Here is a 20800-nt window from a genome sequence, read left to right on the forward strand (position 1 = left end):
AGAGACATGGCTCATGTATATGAAATTAACTACACCAAGTTATAGGCATAAAAAAATAATGAAATTTACTTTTAAGTCTGTTTTTAAGTCTGCATTTGATTTTAAATTGTTTACCAAAAAAGGGCAAATGCTTTGGAATTTGGAATACTACAGCAGGGATTCCTGACAGTGAAGCTGAATTTAGATGCCTAGTACTTAACTATTCTAGCTTTCACACACACACACACACTCACACACACACACACACACACACACACGCACACACACACACACAAAAAAGTTATCTAAGTCCACTATAATAGCAATATTGTGAAAAACTGTTCATTTAGCTGTCAATCTCTTTAATTTTCTTATTCTTCTTCATCAAAGGGATCAAACCCATCAGGCTGTAAAGCTCTGTTTTCTTTGGCACTACTGTCCAAAATCGCTACAACTTCAGCAGCTATAAACATTTTTCACATTTTAGCTGGCTAGATGTTGATTGAACAAGGAAGGAAATGTTTCCAAAGATAAGAGTAAATCCTTAGTGATTCCATGATTGTTTATTGGTTAGTTTCACTCAGATTGACACACAAATTAATCAATCAAATGGTGAGAGGCAGATGACGTGTAAGTTAAACTATATCTAACCTCGATATGTAACCTCTCATAGGCTTACTATTCTTATTATCAACAAAATTGAAATGACAGATTCCATTTATATATATATATAAAGAAAAAAATACACTTGAATGCTGTGTCGTACATGCAGATGTTTATTAACACAATGGAAAACAAAACAGGAAACAGGACGAACGAGAACTGTGTTGAATGATTAACACACAAACAGCTAAACACAGTAATCACAGTTTTATACAAGAAGGCATTTAGAATATGGGGTCAAACACCGACAAAGACCAACAACTAAACATGGCTTTATATGCACATGGTGACGAAGTAAAATGAGGAACAGGTATGATACATGGGAGGGGTGTGGCCATACATACAAAAAAAATTTAATTAATTAAATATATATATATATATATATATATATATATATATATATATATATATATATATATATATATATATATATATATATATATATATATATATAAACAAATTACTATTTGTGGCCAGTCACACAGATACCTGCAGAATGTTTTCAACATCTAGTTATATATTGAGTGACTAACAGTAAATGTGAGTAATGTTGTAATTATTGTAATGAACACGTGTGATGTTTCAGGTGCTGTCCGCCAGTGCTGTCAGCAGCTTTTACTGTATACTTAATTTTGTGTGTGTGTGTGTGTGTGTGTGTGTGTGTGTGTGTAAGTAAATCTTACTTATAGAACTAATGAATCAAGGAGCTACCGGTATTCAGTATGTTTGTTACCCTTGATTTGGTTATAATTATATTGTAATTGTGTTATGGCACGGTCCTCCTAGACTCCTCTCTATGTTTATGTGACGTTTTGTGTGTTTGTGTGTGTGTGTGGGTGTGTGTGTGTGTGTGTGTCTTCATGGGCACCCCTCCCATGTTTCACACCTGTTCCTTGTTTTATGTTGTTAATGTGTGCATTTAAAGTCCAGTTTGTTCAGTAGTTTTTGTCGGTGTTGAACCCATGTAAGCTGTACTTAATGCTGTTATTTACCGTTTGTTGCGTTGTTGCGTGTTGCTCATGTTTAGTGTTTTTGTATGCCCACATTCATTCAAAACATTTATTCAGTAGCAGAATGAGGTAGTATGGTGCTCCTTTTGTACAGTGATAACTACAATGCAGCACACCACTCAGATTTATTATGCCAAATATTTTTGCTTGCTAACAATACATATGTATATTTTGATTGTTGTTGTTTCTGTTTGAATGAGACATGATAAAAAATGTTCTTGCTGTAACATGACTCTAAAATCTATCTTTTCATTAGTACCCATTTGTTTCTGAAATCTCATCTTTTCTCATTTATTTGCACCAAATTACAATTATGGCACAAGTGGAACTTTAAACATTAAAAATAACATCATAAGTAGAACAGGTACTGCTTTTGTTTTTTAGATTGTTCAATTTTTTTATTTATTTTGTGTTTAGAGTACAATTTCTACAGTCATATAACGTAGCAGTCTATCATATCTACAAATGAGAGCATTTAGGTTGATGATAATACTAATACTACTACTACTGCTAATAATAATAATAATACAATTAAATTTATAATGCATTTTTCTTAAACCCAAACACTACAAAGTGACAATAAGAAATATAAAATAAATAAATAAATAAATGAATAGTTAAATAAAATATCAAACATAAATAGAGGCCAATCAAAAAACATGTTAAGTTTTAAGTAACATTTTAAATCAATTCAGAGTAGGAGCATTTTAATAGTGTTAGGTAGAGCTTTCCATAATCGATGTGCTCTACAAGAAAAAGCTCTTTCACCCATGGATTTAAATTTTTAAGAAGGCTGCTGTAGATTGAGAGAAATAACAGAATTTAAAAAGCAAAGAGGGTGAAGAGTGCAAAGCAGCTCATGCAAGCTGTAACCATTACAACAGGTCACTGATCTGTTGATCACTGAGCTTTGTATAACAGTATTCCAACTACCTAGCTATAAATATCACATTATAGCTAAATGGTCTGTTAGGGTTACACACTGCTCCTTGTGTGTGCTCCTTGCTACTGGCATAATGCTACTGGCTTTTCACTGCTGGCAGTGCTTTGTCTATTTAGAAAGCTCAACAAACCCTGGTAATATTGATGGCTTTTTTTGCTCCTGTACCAGTACATGGGAGAAATGTATAAAATATTATAAAATATGGTGTTTGTATATATATATATATATATATATATATATATATATATATATATATATATATATATATATATATATATAATTTATTTATTTTTGTGTTAAATTATTCTAAAATTATTCTTCAGATTTTCTTGAAAATTTAAAATATTTTGTTCTGATATATTATGTATCCAAGTCCAAGCTTACACAGGCTAGAATCATATATAATCTATATGTTGCCACATTTATGATAAATATGTAGTCTATTTGGTCACGTATTTGACACTATACAATGTTTATTACTCTAAGTTGTGTTTTATCTCATTTCTGCAAGGGATTTACTGATCATCAACTTCAGAGCTACCTTGCTGTTTAGTATCAACAGAATCCTCTTATTTGGTATTGATCTAGATTTTAGGTACTTGATTGTGGCATTATGCCTAATGTTTTCCTTTAATGTGTGTGTGTGTGTGTGTGTGTGTGTGTAATTAACATATTCAAAGAAATCCAACAAAGTTACAAATTAAATATTAAGATCAAAATGATCAGTATTATAAAATCTTTATGAAGATAATTTGATTTAAAATATGAATCAGATTAATGGTAAATATGTAGTCTACTAGCTCATGTAGTTGACATTTTACTCATAAGTTGCTTTTTAGTGTTTTTCTCTGGTTTCAGTATGATTATGTAACACTTTGGAATAAATATACAGAATAACAATCCAAAGCTTGAGGCTAAAATAGCAAATATCTCCACAGCTACAGTGAATTTTCCAGGAGAGCTGACATAAGATGGAATAAAGGTGATCCAAACTGCACAGAATATGAGCATGCTGAATGTGATGAATTTGGCTTCATTAAAGTTATCAGGCAGCTTCCGTGCTAGAAAAGCCAACAGAAAACATAAACTAGCTAGAAGCCCAATGTAACCCAGCACAGCCCAGAAACCTATGGATGAACCCAAATGGCATTCTATAATAATCTTGTCCTTGTACAGTTTTTGATTTTTGAAGGGAAAAGGGGGGGAAATGATTAACCAAAGCACACAAATAAGAACCTGTATAAATGTAAAGGCAAGAACACTGAGTCTCTGCTGCAGAGGCCCAAACCATTTCATGACATTACTGCCTGGAAGTGTAGCCCTGAAGGCCATTAACACTACAATTGTTTTCCCCAGAACACAGGAGATGCAGAGGACAAAGTTGATCCCAAACGCTGTGTGACGCAGCATACAGGACCACTCGGAGGGCCGACCAATGAAAGTAAGTGAACAGAGGAAACACAGAGTCAGAGAAAAAAGCAGCAGGAAGCTCAGCTCTGAGTTGTGGGCTTTGACTATTGGGGTATTTTTATATTTGAGGAATATGATTAAGATTATCAGTGTCATAAATGCACCAACAATAGAAACAACTGTTAGCAAAATACCCATAGTTTCCTCATACGACAGATATTCAATTTCCTTCTTTATACATACATTCCTGTGTGGATTTGACCAGTAGTCCTGATAGCATTGTTCACATTTATTAGAATCTGTTGTGAAGTAAGAAGAAAACAATTAAAATTGGAATTTAGATATACAGCTGAATATAGGACATATGTTTGAATTAATGTAGTTGTTACAAGAATCGTATCTCTTAAAAAAGGAGAATAACATTTCACTATAGGTTCAATAGGTTCTTGCTAACCTCTGCTGGAGGTTAGCATTAAAAGCCCATATGACTTTTAATAAAGCAGAAATTGGTTGATCTGAGCAAGCAAGAGTGTGAGAGTAAGTGTTATCTAATTTCCATATTATTATGTGTGATATCTACTTGTGCTAAAAAAACAAAACATGGTGTGTTGTTATAAATGCTAATGAATATGCATTTTTTTTTTTTATGTCAGTGAATTTTTGCCTTTTAACAAAAGGGCTACTGATGGGTACATACCTACTGTTACAGGGGTTATTTTATCATAAAGTAATCAAACTTTGTCCCACATTTGTGGTAATTTTGTGTTGTCTGGATTGCGTTCAATGCATTTCAATTCGTAAATCAAAACTAATTATGGCAATTAATAAGAACTACCAGAAGTTTTCCAAAGATGATGTTTCATTAAATTGTTTAACATACATGCTCCTTTACATAAAACATTTCAAACAGAATGTTTATTGACAATTACCCTACTAGTTTTCAATAGTTTTTTCTGTCTGTTTGTTAGGCTGTTAGTATTATATTATTATTATTATTGTATTATATTATTGTGCAATCTTATGGCCATATTTGTTAAATGCTCAGAGAATATAAATGAGCATGACACCTTTTAATTTCTTTTCAGATTTCAGTTCTGGCAGTGTGATACTAGACATTTGATACTGTTTTCGCCATTCCATGTTTCTGCACTCTGAATGCTACTAAAATAATTTGTACATTTCTCCCAAAAGTAATACACTTTAAATATATCTCTTAAATCAGTGCATTTATTCCTTGTAGAGACCACACTCTTTTGGTGGGGCAATAATAACACTGCTTATGTTTCTGAGATATTTGTATATTAAATTCCTTTTTTGAAGTTTATCCGTTCTTATGAGGATCTAGATCGGAATATTTAAAGAATTTTGTGTCATTTAAAACTATCATTTTGAAATAGTTAAAGGGAAATTAAAGGGAAGATTCCCTTAAGATTGATAGCTGTTTCTTACCCTCTCCTGGTGGAATGCTAAAAAGGCATTTTCACATTTTGCTTTTACCCAAAGATGTATTTTTTAGGTCATTCTTACTATTAACACTCTTAGGCCTGACCAGTCAAAGAGTTTGCAACAAGTGATTCATTTTAATAATAAGGACTACAGTTAAGTATTCAGCTATTGTTTGGATAGAGTCCAAACTCTTTTGAGGATAAAGTTGCATTAGAGATGAACATTGCTTAACATTGTTTATAATAACTTGAGGAAAACTCTCTAAATGAAACTTGGTTGTAAATCAACCTAGCTCACCATTTTAGCTGATATTTTTCCATCTTAATATTAGGTAAATTAACCCATTATTATATAAACAGCAAAGATATTTTTTGTAGTATCTTCTCAATATAATGCAGCTGTTTCAATCTGTTTTACGTCCTTTACTTTAATGTTTCTGATGCTGATTGTTCTTCATAAGAGAAAAGTACAGAATGTTATATAGTTTTCCCAATAGTATTTTAATTTAAACTCAGATAGTTGTTTCAATGAAATTACATAACATTTTGAAAGCAGACTGCAGAATAACAAACCAAACTTTCTTTATGCATTTATTCCTCTGTGGGTTTGACCTATATCTCCAGATTCCTATGAATGCTTAAAATAAATGTTCCTAATTTTTAATAAGCTAAGACTAAGGATGCAAAGCTTGTATGGTTTATATAGGCAGTATTAATGTTAAATATGTATACATGTTAATAGTGAATATGTAACAAATGACTTTTTTCAGTGATTTTACACAACAAAAAAAAAATACAGATTTTAATTAATCCTTTGAAATTGTAATCACACCTTGTAAACCAGGATCTCTCTCTCTCTCTCTCTCTCTCTCTCTCTCTCTCTCTCTCTCTCTCGCTCTCTCTCTCTCTCTCTCTCTCTATGTGTGTGTGTGTGTGTGTGTGTGTGTGTGTGTGTGTGTGTGTGTGTGTGTGTATGTGTATATATATGCATCAGCCATAAGGTTTATATGTCGCTTCCTTAATAGTTAATATGTAGACTATTGGCTTACATAATTGGCATTTTGCCCATAAGTTGCTTTTTATTGTTTTTCTCTGGTTTCAGTATTATTATGTAACACTTTGGAAGAAATATACAGAATAACAAAGCAAAACTAGAGGCCAAAATGGCAAATATCTCCACAGCTACAGTAAATTTTCCAGGAGAGCTGACATAAGCTGGAATAAAGGTGATCCAAACTGCACAGAATATGAGCATGCTGAATGTGATGAATTTGGCTTCATTAAAGTTATCAGGCAACTTCCGTGCTAGAAAAGCCAAAACAAAACACAGGAGAGCCAAGACTCCAATATAACCCAGGACAGCCCAGAAACCTATGGAAGAACCTAAATGACATTCTAGAATAATCTTTTCCTTGTAGCATTTTAGATTTTTAAATGGAAAAGGAGGGGATGTTGTTAGCCAAAGCATACATATAATGACCTGTATGAGAGTGAAGGTAATAACACTGAGTCTCTGCTGTACAGGCCCAAACCATTTCATGACATTACTGCCTGGAAGTGCAGCCCTGAAGGCCATTAACACCACTATTGTTTTCCCCAGAACACAGGAGATGCAGAGGACGAAGGTGATCCCAAACGCTGTGTGACGCAGCATACAGGACCACTCAGAGGGCTGACCAATGAAAGTAAGTGAACAGAGGAAACACAGAGTCAGCGAGAAGAGCAGCAGGAAGCTCAGCTCTGAGTTGTTGGCTTTGACTATTGGGGTATTTTTATATCTGTAGAATAAGACTAATATTGCCAGTGTCATAAATGCACCAATAATAGAAACAGCTGTTAGCAAAATTCCCATAGTTTCCACATAAGACAGATATTCAGTATCCTTCTTTATACATTCATCCCTCTGTAGATTTGACCAGGAGTCTTCATAGCATTGTTCACATTTAATAGAATCTATTGTGGAGTAAGACAGGAAATAAAAATAGAAATTACATACATGTGGAGTATAATTAGCTGAATACACTTCAAAAATGTTTATGAGAATATCTTCTAAAATGAATATCATATTGAACATGTTTAAAAAAACATTTAGCTGATTTCTGGGAATTTTTATACCTGTCATATTACTGATCTCTCCTTCTGCACATGGTATACAGTCAAAGCAGCACACAGGCTTTCCTTTCTGCACAGCCTTCCTGGTGCCTGGAGGGCAATTTTCACTGCACACAGATGTTGGCACCTATAATCAATGGAGTTATATTTAGTTGTCAGATTTGAACATGTGTACTTTCTTCAAATCTTCAAGTCCTTTATTTTAGGCCAAAGTGCAATGTTTCCTTTATTCTTACCTTATTAGAATTTTTAGCCCACAAAATAGAAGGCATGTTTAGTGATAATCGACTGTTAACAGGGAAAGTGGAGTCATAAAGTCCAATAGTGACAAATTCATGTTGTTGTTCTTTACTTGTTTGCCAGTTTATCACCTCATATCTTGCAGCAGGGTCACCATTTTTATCAAAATAAACTTCTTCACCCTCTTTAGTTTTGAAACGCACCATTTTGAGCTGTTCTAGAAACTGCAGAATCCAAAGGTTATTGCCAATAAATGTTGGTATAAGTTCTATAATTTAAAAACACGTCATTGTCAATGAATGTACATCATTTTGGCTGATTTTCTGAATTATGGCTAAATGTCTGTTCCAAATCTCTAAGTGCAAAAACATTTACTCACTGTGAGAGGATCAGGCTGCATATTTTTATGACATGTGTCTTTGCAGTCAAGATGGTCATGTAGGGCATGGGCAATGGCATAAACCCCTTTATACACATTACTGAAATATGGCATCAGGGACATGTCAGTAAAGGTGTTGTCCATTTCAGACAATTTCTCTTCACCGGTACATATTGGTGAGTCCTCTGAATCATTCCGCACTGTATATTTACAGTGAAATAATGTCTCCCAGTATTTATTAAAAATGGCACTACCTGCAGATTTCAGTGGAATTAAATTAAGAATGAAGTCCTTCAGACCTGTCACCTCTGTTTTCGGCATGGCCAGCCCTATGGCTCCTTGCAGAGTATTGTGCTTGTCCATTGTGGCCAGAACTGGGTCAAAGATCCAGGCCTCAGTTCCCACCCACTGGTATCCTGTGATGTTGTGCTCAAAAAGTGTGTCCAGTAACATTTCTAAGTCCCAGGCATCGACAAATCCCACAATCACTCGAGAAGTGGAACTTTTGATCTGTTCAATGATTCTCAGAACTTTCCTTTGTGAGTAAGTTCTAAAAAATGGAAGGGAATATTCTAAGCATATGCCCAACTGCTCTGCGACTTCAGTAAATGCAGCCATTCCACTGTTGCCATAGTCATCATCTCGTCTTATTGCACCAACCCAGGTCCAGCCAAAGTGCCTGACCATTTCTGCTATTGCTCTGCTCTGGTGGTAATCACTGGGTATAGTGCGCAGAAATGAGGGATATTTCCTTTTGTCACTAAGGCACTCACAGGTGGCACAGTGACTGATCTAAAAGACATTTACACAGCTATTTCAGGCATTATGTTTAGTGAGTTTTAATTAATTAAGTTTATATGCATCACCATAATGACATATGACAATAAAATTGGTGATAATTTTTTTTTTACTTTCATGTTTTTAATAACAATTAAAATGGACTTTTAATAGACAAAGGTAGATGTTCTTAATTGCTTAAATACTTACTAAGGGAATGCTGAAAGGTCCAATGCTCATTGCAACAGCCATGGACACTGATGAGTACGTCTCTCCTATTATGGCTTGTACCTGGGCTGGTTTTTTACAGACCTCATTTGAGAATGATTTCTCATTTCCGTTAACGAGTGCCATAGCCACCTGAACCCCCACTGCTGTGGAACTACATGTGTCGTAGATCTTATAGCCCAGTGAGACACCAGGCAGTAAAGAGGAACTGTTGTTAATCTCCTCTATTGCAAACATCAAGGACTGTGAGAACTGTATGGCTCTGAAATCAAAACTTGTCAATAACAGAAAAATACAATTACATTATTTTATCATAAAACTTTAAAGCTGTGTTGTTCTGTGTCATATAATATTTTTGGTATAATATATGCTCACACAGTTTCTACAATACTTACCTCATACAGTTCAGTGGAGGTGGTGTGACCAAATAGGACAAGTCTTTGATCTCCCAACTACTATGAAAGGGAAAAATTCCTCCAATTATAATATCACCATCCATTGATAGTTGTGGGTATACAGACTCTCCTCGCAGGATACAGGCAGTCTCGTTAGATTTGGAAAAATTTATGATAGCCATTACCAGATGTAAGAGAGCAAAGACAGGCTCCATCCACATACTGACTGGAGCTAATGGCTAAGAATGTCTGGCAAGTCTAATGCTTCAGTTGGTTGAACAGGAAGGATATGTGGTATTTATTTACATAGAAAGGCAAATTCTCTGTGGTAAAGATTTACTGGTAGGCCGAAGTCAAAGGAGGTGTGACTTTGAAATGTGAGAAGAGTGGCCTAGATTATCTGTGGATTAAAATCTGCCAGTCAGATTTGTACCTGTAGATTGAAACTGAGATCTGTTTCTGAACCAGCTGTACTGCCACTTCATTTTATTCCTTACAATACATTGTGTCTTTTATTAATAATCACCCCAGCTCAATGGACACCCAGTCAACTTTTAATGTATGTGGTGTCCTATGTATTCATATGATCTTTGCAGATTGAATTGTTTCCCTCTTATATTTGTCTACATGTTTGACTGTTACTTTGTGAATAAATATAATATGCCTTCCACTGCATGGCTATCACAGACATACATTCATCACATATTAGTAGACCTACAGTCTCATCAGCTACTTAATTAGAGACAGTTCTTGATTATAATCCCTATATTAGTGTATAAGTAGTGAATATAGCTTTTCTGTTCGTGCCATGTGCAGTTTGTGTTAGCCATCCTCTAGCTCTCAGTGGTCAGTTGTTTGACCACAGGAGTGCAGGCTTGTCATCATTAAGTGACAGACCACACTCAACACAGTAGTGATACTGACACATCTAAAAGCTTCATCAGAATTACTCTGTCTGATACCCTAATGGGTGCAATGTGGGAGGCAAGGCAGGATGCAGAGGCGAGCCGTGTTGCACAAGCACATATGTGTATTAAAACACATAACAAAAACAGAAAACAAAAAACGCGAATAGCGACTCTAAGTGAAACACAACAAAATGCACTAAGTGATAAACATGACTAGACCCACGATAAGGTGGTAAACAAGAGTCTAAATGAAGTCAACCACCAAGAAGACTGACTAATATGCAAGTACTTAAATATACATGTTAATGATAACTCTAATGAGGGACAGGTGTAACACACAACTGACTAACAATAGAGGTGCTTGGCCATGTAGATACACACACAGACAAAAAAAAACACACACAAAGACATGGCGAGGAGTCTAGGAGGAGAAGACTGTGCCTTGACAGAACCCACCAACCCCCTCCAACAGTGTGACTCCTGGCACATCAGCCTATCGGGCCATGGCCCAGACCAACACTAAATGGTCTGAGACACTAGCGGATCGACACAAGCTTCCATGGACAGGACAGAGGGGAGGACTAGAGGGACCAGGACAATGGCAGACACAGGGTGGACACAAAAGGACCGACATGGTAACAGTGATGGGAATAGGGATGGTGACGGGAACAGGCACATATGAAACAGAACCATACAAAGGAGAGGGAATGAGTCCGGTGAGGCTGGAAAGAAGACCTGCCATTTTTACAGTCGCCAGTTGAGGCGACGGCCGGGGAGTCTAGGAGGAGGTGATTGCCTCCAACTTCGGTGGTGACAGCACCTCTGCTTTATGAGCAGACGAGCCGACGTGCACGCCGGATGAGGTGGCCATCTCAGGATTGTGCGCTGGCAATGCTTCCCCTCTTCCCTGTTTTGGCTGACGTGCAGGCACAGGGGCTTTGCGGTCTTGTGCTCTGGTTAAGGGAGTGTCCTTTACTGACTTGGGAGCCAGTGACAAAACCTCTTGAAAGGAAACATGGGGACACTCGCTGGCTCTTGAGCGACGCTCTTTGGACAGAGCCTTATGTGCTGGGGGATCGTCACTTTCGGAGTACCCTGGTCCTGTTTCTGGCTTGGAAGTGGGATCCTCATGGAGGGCCGCCTCCCCCTTCATCAAAGGGTGTAGTGAGTGGTCAGACTCTGCATCTGACCTGAGGCTAAGGTTGTCATAGTCCTTGCCCATGCCATAAACCTTGTAGCTATCCCAATAGCTATCCCCTGCCGAGTTGTCATTCTGGTAGTCCAGGAAAGGCAGGTAGGTCTCCACAGAATTTGATTGTGAACTACTAGGGTCCTCCCAAATCTTCTCAACGGAGTTCTCCCGCTGCATTGGTAGAAAGTGTGCCTCCACCAGGATGAAGGGTCCCTTCACTTAGATTGGGTTGGGATGGACAAGCCACTTCTTTCCCTTCCTTCTCTTTGCCTTGGCTCACGGCATCCCTCAGCAGTTGGTGTTTCTGTAACATGAGAGGTGATGCAGGATGTAAAAACGAGCTGTGTTGCACAAGCATAGACATTTATTAAAACAGGTAACAAAAACAGACAACAAAAAACACAAACAGTGACAATAAGTGATACAGAGAACATGCAATAAGCGATAAACAGGACTAGAACACAATAATGTGGCGAACAAGAGCCTAAATGAGGTCAAACACTGACAAGGACTGACTAATACACACGGACCTAAATATAGACGTTGATAACTCTAATGAGGGACAGGTGTAACACACAACCGACTAACAATGGAGGGGTGTGGCCATGTAGATACACACATACATACACACACACACACACACACACACACAACACACACGGACATGGGGAGGAGTCTAAGAGGAGGGGGCTGTGCTGTGACAATGGGAATGCAACAACGTCTATTATACACCTACAAAGCTATTGAAACTACTCTATTAATAATGATCTGTCATTCCACTAATATCCAGTCATCAGTGGGCCTGTACTGAGGCACTGAACAGTGATTACCTCAGTTGAGGCTGGCTCATTGATTGTTCACTCTGTTACAGCACACTTTTAATTTAAAGTTATACATATTAAAGAGGTCAGTGATTGTAGGTGCAAGGTAGGTGTTTAAAAATATGTTGTTGTAATAGTTAAAATTCTGAATTATACAAATGTTAGCAAATATAATGGAACATACCATTTACAATTATCAGCATTTTGCAGATGCCCTTATCCAGATTGACTTACGTATGTTTATCGGTATGACAACATTTGTGTTTTCTGGGAAGTGAACCTATGACCTTATCACATTATTTTACCTTCTCTTTCAGGTAAGCATTTGTAATTACATGCACCTTTTATTTAAGTTTCAATGTAATTACGAAATAATTTACGGTAGTTAGGTCTTGACACACCAATTACAGTATTTTGGCCTGTAACAATACAGTGGTGTGAAAAAGTGTTTTTCACCTTCCTGATATTTTTTTGTATGTTTGTCACACGTAAATGCTTCAGATCATCAAACAAATTTAAATATTAGACTAAAATAACACAAGTAAACACAAAATGCATTTTTTAAATAAAGGTTTTTATTATTAAGGGAAAAAAAATCCAAACCTACATGACCTTTTGTGAAAAAGTGACACCCCCCCCCCCCCCCAGTTAAAACATAAATTAACTGTGGTTCATCACATCTTTGGAAAGCTGAGTTAAATTTCTCTAGCCACACCCAGGCCTGATTACTGCCACACCTATTCTCAATCAATAAATCACTTAAATAGGACTTGCCTGACAAAGTGAAGTAGACGAAAAAGATCCTCAAAAGCTAGACATCATGCTGCAATCCAAAGAAATTCAGGAACAAATGTGATCTATCAGTCTGGAAAAGGTTATATAGCCATTTCTAAAGCTTTGGGACTCCAGCGAACCACAGTGAGAGCCATTATCCACAAATGGTGAAAACATGGAACAGTGGTGAGCCTTCCCAGGAGTGGCTGGCTGACCAAAATTACCCCAAGAGTGCAGCAATGACTCATCCAAGAGGTCACAAAAGACCCCACAACAACATCCAAACAACTGCAGGCCTCACTTGCCTCAGTTTAGGTCAGTGTTCATGAGTCCACCATAAGAAAGAGACTGGGCAAAAATGGCCTGCATGGCAGAGTTCCAAGATGAAAACCACTGCTGAGCAAAAAGAACATAAAAGCTCGTCTCAGTTTTGCCAGAAAACATCTTGATGATCCCCAATACTTTTGGGAAAATACTCTGAGGACTGACGAGACAAAAGTTGAACTTTTTGGAAAGTGTATGTCCCATTACATCTGGCGTAAAAGTAACATAGCATTTTATAAAAGGAACATCATACCAATGGTAGTGTGATGGTCTGGGGCTGTTTTGCTGCTTCAGGATCTGGAAGATTTGCTGTGGTAAATGGAACCATGATTTCTGCTGTCTACCAAAAAATCCTGAAGGAGAATGTTCGGCCATCTGTTCGTGACCTCAAGATGAAGCGCACTTAGGTTCTGCAGCAGGACAATGATCCAAAACACACCAGCAAGTCCACCCCTGAATGACTTAAGAAAAACTAAATTAAGACTTTGAAGTGGCTTAGTCAAAGCCCTGACATGAATCCGATTGAGATGCTGTGGCATGACCTTAAAAAGGTGGTTCATGCTCAAAACCCCTCCAATGTGGCTGAATTACAATAATTCTTTAAAGATGATTGGGCCAAAATTCCTCCACTGTGCTGTAAAAGACTCACTGCCATGTAAAAGACTCATAGGACCATGTAGGTTTGGATTTTTTTTCCCTTAATAATAAAAACCTTCATTTAAAAACTGCATTTTGTGTTTACTTGTGTTATCTTTGTCTAATATTTAAATTTGTTTGATGATCTGAAGCATGAGTGACAAACATGCAAAAAATATCATGAAGGGGGCAAACACTTTTTCACACCACTGTACATTTGCTATATTTGTATAACTTGCAAATTCATCAAGAACCTAACTTTCTGTCTACATACTTTAAACTGTTTAAAGTTACCTTTCTGTCGAAATTCTGGTGTTACACTTATTTTGATGTAAAAAAAACCAAAACAAAACCTGCTGAAGCCTATGGCTTTACTTTCTGCTCCACTCATTGCTTATTGCTAGTCTAACTGAATGTTTCAGATATCAAAAATCGTTGGTAATGATCTGAATTCTGACAGTATCTCTGTGATTGTTTAGAAATGGCCATATTACAACAGGGGCCAGTTTTTCAATCTGGACTAAATTTGTTTGGATAATCCCCTTTTACCTATCTAGGACCAAATTGAGCTCAGTTATTTTGTCACGATTTTACAAAATATTCATGTATTGAAAAATGCTTATCCAAACTGGTCCAGATTGGTATTTGGAAATCTTTGTCTTAGAAGTCAACTGCCAGCTGCTGGACATATATTAGTTCCTTTTGAATTAAAACAAAAAAAAATCCATAATGAACCACTTCAAAAGAAAAGTTTCAATCCTCACAAGCTCCTCATAAGAAGTTGCAGGGTATCTGGATTCATGGTTGTCCTTACCTTACTTCTGCTTTAAATTCTTCCTTCCTATAACCTGCTCTATGGTCCTTAACTGACTAGTAACAGTGGCATTAACATGACCACAGATTGGAGCCCAAAGAGCCAACTTATTTTATGAAGTAAATGCTTTTTTCTGGCTCGGAGTAATAAATGTACCCTTCAAGGTGTAGTAATTACATTATACACTGATTTATAAAAATAACTTCAAAATATCATACACCTATCATGTTTTACAGTGTTTATTACTCTAAGTTGTCTTTTATGTCATTTCTTCAGAACATTTGCTGTTCATCCACCCCAGAGCCACTTTGCTATGTAGTATCAACATAATCCTTTTATTTGGTATTGACCTAGATTTTCCTTTAATATATATGTGTAATTATATAACATTTTCAAAGAAAGCCTACAGAATAAAAATCAAATATTAATATCAAAATCACCAGTATCATAAAATCCTTATGAAGAAAGATGATGTCTTCTAAAATATGAACCAGATTAATGTTTCTCCTGTCTGTACTTAATATTATTATTACGTTACTTAACTGGCATTTTACCCATAATTAACTTTTTATGATTCTTTTCTGGTTTTAGAATAATTATGTAACACTTTGGAAAAAAGATACAGAATAGCAAGCCAAAGCTTGAGGCTAAAATGGCAAATATCTCCACAGCTACAGTGAGTTTTCCAGGAGAGCTGATGTAAGCTGGAATAAAGGTGATCCAAACTGCACAGAATATGAGCATGCTGAATGTCATGAATTTGGCTTCATTAAAGTTATCAGGTAACTTCCGCGCTAGAAAAGCCAGTACAAAGCATAAAAGAGCCAGGAGTCCTATATAACCCAGCACAGCCCAAAAACCTATAGATGAGCCTAAATGGCATTCTAGAATAATCTTATCCTTGTAGCGCTTTAGATTTTTTAATGGAAATGGGGGGGAAATTATTAGCCAAAGTATACAGATAATAACCTGTATGAGAGTGAAAGCAAGAACACTGAGTCTCTGCTGTGGAGGCCCAAACCATTTCATGACATTACTGCCTGGAAGTGTAGCCCTGAAGGCCATTAACACCACTATTGTTTTCCCCAGAACACAGGAGATGCAGAGGACAAAGGTGATTCCGAACGCTGTGTGACGCAGCATACAGGACCACTCAGAGGGCCGACCAATGAAAGTAAGTGAACAGAGGAAACACAGAGTCAGCGAGAAGAGCAGCAGGAAGCTCAGCTCTGAGTTGTTGGCTTTGACTATTGGAGTATTTTTATATCTAAAGAATATGACTCCTATTACTATTGTCATAAATGCACCTGTAATTGAAAAGGTTGTTAGTAAACATCCCATAGTTTCCTCATAGGACAGATATTCAATTTCTTTCTTTATACATTCATCCCTCTGTGCGTTTGTCCAGTAGTCTTGATAACATTGTTCACATTTAATAGAATCTGCCATGAAGGTATAGAAAAACACCAAAAAAGAGAAGTTAGATATGCAGCAAAAGTTGTGAGAGTTTTAAAAAGCTCAATCTGTCCTTTAAAATCTCAATCTGTCCTTAAAAACAAATAAAAAACTCAGAACATCTGAGCATACAAGGTATAATTATTGCAACAACAACAATTAACTGTAACAACAGTGACAGCAACAAAAGCAATACTAAAAGTATGTTATATTTGTTACCATTTTCTGGGGATTTATGTACCTGTTGTATTACTGATCTCTCCTTCAGCACATGGTATACAGTCAAAGCAGCACACAGGCTTTCCTTTCTGTACAGCCTTCCTGGTCCCTGGAGGGCAGCTCTCACTGCACACAGACATCGGGACCTATAATCAAGGGAAATACTTAATAGCCTGACACTAAAAATTGTGTTCAAATGTTTTTTGTTTTTATTTTGCATACTTAAAATGCACATTGTAAGAGCAGACAAGCTCACAAGTAATGCATTTACTGAGAATGTGTTACTTCTTGTACTCACCTGATTAGTATTTTGTGCCCACACAATAGACGACATGTTTACTGATTATCACTGGTGAGTAGCAAAAGTGGAATCATAAAGCCCAACAGTGACAAATACTTGCTTTTCTTTAATCGTTTGCCAGTTTACTATCTCATATCTTGCAGCAGAGCCACCATTTTTATCAAAATAAACCTCTTCAAGCTCTTTAGTTTTGAAATGAGCTCATTTGAGGTGTTCTAGAAACTGATTAAATAAAGCAAAATTGCAAAAATAAATAAATAAATAAATAATAATAAAAATCAAAGAAAACACTGCATTTCAAATTATATTACAACATTTTGGCAGGGATTTTGAAGTAGTGCTAAATGTGCATTCCAAATCTTGTGCCAAAGCATTAACTCACTGTGAGAGGATCAGGCTGCATCTTTGTAGAGCATGTTTCTTTGCAGCCCAGAAGTGCATGTAGGGCATGGGCAATAGCATAAACCCCTTTATACACATTATTGAAAATTGGCATCAGGGTCATGTCAGTGAATGTGTTTTCAATCTTAGACAGTTTCTCTTCACCTGTACACACTGGTAAATCATCTGAATCATCATGCTTTGTATATCTACAATTAAACAGAGCTTCCCAGAATTCAGTAAAAATGGCCTTGCCCACAGTTTTTAGTGGATTTATATTTAGAATGAAGTTCCTCAGACCTGTGACCTTTGTTTTAGGGATAGCCAGTCCTATGGCTCCTTGCAGCATCTTGTGCTTATCCATTGTGGCCAGTTCTGTATCAAAAATCCAGGCTTCAGTTCCTACCCACTGATATCCAGTTATATTGTGCTCAAGAAATACACTTAGCAGAATTTCTAAATCTAAGTTGTCAAGAAACCCCACTATCACTCGAGAAGTGGAGCTTTTGATCTGTTCAATGATTCTCAGAACTTTCCTTTGTGAGTAAGTTCTAAAAAATGGAAGGGAATATTCTAAGCATATGCCCAACTGCTCTGCGACTTCAGTAAATGCAGCCATCCCACTGTTTCCATAGTCATCATCTCTTCTTATTGCCCCCACCCAGGTCCAGCCAAAGTGCCTGACCATTTCTGCCAGTGCTCTGCTCTGGTGGTAATCACTGGGAATAATACGCAGAAATGAGGGATATTTCCTTTTGTCACTGAGACATTCACAGGTGGCATAGTGACTGATCTAAAATCAGATTGACATAGTTATCTCATAGTCAATATGTTGTCAGCTTTCCTCTATCTTAACAGCACATCTAATTGTAAGTCCGTTAAAAAATTATTTTTAGCTGCATGTTTCTTATATCCTTGAAAATAGGGTTGTAATAAACTACTGATTAATAATACTGTATGAGTACTTACTAAAGGAATGCTGAAAGATCCAATACTCATTGCAACAGCCTTTGACACTGATGAGTATGTGTCTCCTATTATGGCTTGTACTTGTGCAGGCTTTGTGCAGGGCTCATCCAAGACTGTGTTGTCATTTCCATTCATAAGTGCCATGGCCATTCTAACCCCCACTGCTGTAGAACCACAGGTGTCATAGATTTTGTAGCCCAGTGAGACACCAGGCAGTAAAGAGGAACTGTTGTTGATCTCCTCTACTGCAAAGATCAATGATTGTGAATACTGGAAGGCTCTGAAGTCAAGACTAGTTAGGAAAGTTAAAATAGAAACACATTAAACATTTTATTTTTGCTGTATAATTGTGAACCATGGAACTGTATTTTATACAAAATAATGTCTAAAATACCTTCTTTTGCGTCTTACCTCATGCACTTCAGCGGAGGTGGTTTAACCAAGTAGGACAAGTCTGTGATCTCCCAACTGCTATGGAAGGGGAAAATTCCTCCAACTATAATATCACCAACTTTTGACAGTTGTGGGTATGCAGGCTTTCCTTGCCGATTACAAGCAGTCCCATTAGATCTGGAGAAATTTATGATGGCCATTACCACATGCAAGAGAGCTCCATCCACTTATTCAGAGTACAGATAAAGTTGATGTTTCAACTAGTTGAACAGGAGGGAGTTGTGGTATTTATACAGATGGAAATACAAATCCTCTACGGTAAAGTTTCACTATTGTGCTGCAGTCAGAGGAGGAGTGACTTTCAAATGCTTTGTAGGTGAGGAGGAGGATGGTGGGAGTTGAGGGGTGTAGCTTGGCAAAATTTTAAAATAAACGAGTCCGTGACCTTCTGTCCAAGAAGTGTTTTTAGGCAGTGCAATCCAACAATGTGCCACATGTTTGGTATGAAAAACTTTATTCTCAACATTGCCAAAACTGACTACATCTGTTTGTGAGGTCTTTACATTGCTGGAGTCTACCAGTTTGACAGGAGTGTAGGGACGGGGCATTCTGCATGAAAGAGACTTCTCAGCAGTGCTGGCCTCTGGAAAGGGACATCCTTATATCGATACGTTTTACTTGTCTTGAGTTACATATGTCATGAAGAGAGAGAGAGAGAAAAAAAAAAGGGTTTATGGGATGGTTCATGTTAACCCAAAGAATGCCTCCACAGATTAGTAATCTGAGGATTTCACAGGATTTGTGATGGTTTTGTCCACTGAACATGACACCTCCATGGCAGTAAAAAGCATGTAATTTAGAGGTTCCACAACTTTTGTCTGTGGAAGAGTATAACGTGTACATGCATGGAGTGGACAGGACAGACCTATTGTGAAAATCCTATGAATATTAGCACCTTAGTGGCCTTATAAGTGGCTTTGATAAAAACCTATATTATTTTTCATGAGTGTGACATCTTACTGGATGCAGCTGACTTCAAAAAATCAGTGGTAGAAGGGCTTCTACAGAGCGGGAAATGCGCTGATGCAAGTGAAGATATAACTAAATATGGAACTACTTTTCCTTGGCTAGGATTCTGCATCAATGCCAGACTGTAAGTCTGTTCTTCTAGCAAGAGGTCAAACATTTGGAGGAACAAGAGGAAGCACACTTTTTTTCTGCAGGACCTACCAAGACAATCCTATCCTGTGTCTCATTTCATGCTTTGAACTGCACCACACCACTATGGTCTATAGTAAGAGACGGTGAGTACATTTTTTTTCTGTTGATTTGTGTTTGCCTGTTGTTATGGCTAGTGTGACACTATTAATGTTTATCATATATTTATTTGAACATAAATTGCAGTGCATTTGGGTTTTATTTTCCTACAACATGCTTTACCCTCCCTCTTCTGTTCTGCCTGCTTTTCCATACAGAAATACTTATGTACTTGCTTGCTCTCTTTCTCTCTCTCTCTCTCTCTCTCTCTCTCTCTCTCTCTCTCTCTCTCTCTCTCTCTCTATCTCTCTCTCTCACTCACACACACACACACACACACACACACACACACACAGAGCAGACCAGCTATGCAGCCTACGGGTTTCTAACTGTACACGCATAAACTAGACCTTAAGTAGATGGAGTTCGCTAACCTAGGTTAACGGTTATGTGTACAACAACCCTTTAAATTTGCCTATATAGGCAGGACTCAGTTTAATTAGCCTTGAGTGCTGGCCATTCAACCTAGGGGCCCCACACTTGGCAGGCATAAACTAGGCCATTGAGAGATGACATACACTGAGTTGCATGGTCTACTTTGCATGGTTGGCTTTCTATGACCCTTTGATTTTGGTCAAATAGGCCAAGTGTATTTAAGTTGTAAAGGTCAAAGTAACATTCCAGGCTGGCGGACCAGTCCACACACTTGGCATTAGGGAGATGGCATACCCCAGGTTTGAAGACCCTAGATGAAAAGATTGGTCCTCTGTGACCC

General features: G+C 37.2%; 1 protein-coding gene and 1 pseudogene across 1 annotated transcript; both read right to left on the reverse strand.

Moving 5' to 3' along the window:
• Positions 1 to 5944: 5944 nt before the first annotated feature.
• LOC113568575 (extracellular calcium-sensing receptor-like) lies at positions 5945 to 9827 on the reverse strand. Its single transcript, XM_035525118.2, has 6 exons — positions 9582 to 9827; positions 9169 to 9460; positions 8182 to 8973; positions 7799 to 8026; positions 7566 to 7689; positions 5945 to 7403 (listed from the first exon to the last, which is right to left on the reverse strand). Exons 1-6 carry the CDS (start codon positions 9800 to 9802, stop codon positions 6496 to 6498), a joined length of 2565 nt encoding a protein of 854 aa, XP_035381011.2. The 5' UTR covers positions 9803 to 9827; the 3' UTR covers positions 5945 to 6495.
• Positions 9828 to 15535: 5708 nt separating this feature from the next.
• LOC113568576 (extracellular calcium-sensing receptor-like) lies at positions 15536 to 18982 on the reverse strand (annotated as a pseudogene).
• Between the last annotated feature and the right edge of the window lie 1818 nt (positions 18983 to 20800).

Source organism: Electrophorus electricus, chromosome 6 (assembly GCF_041902795.1).
Source record: "Electrophorus electricus isolate QZ-2024a chromosome 6, ASM4190279v1, whole genome shotgun sequence".
Taxonomy (NCBI): domain Eukaryota; kingdom Metazoa; phylum Chordata; class Actinopteri; order Gymnotiformes; family Gymnotidae; genus Electrophorus; species Electrophorus electricus.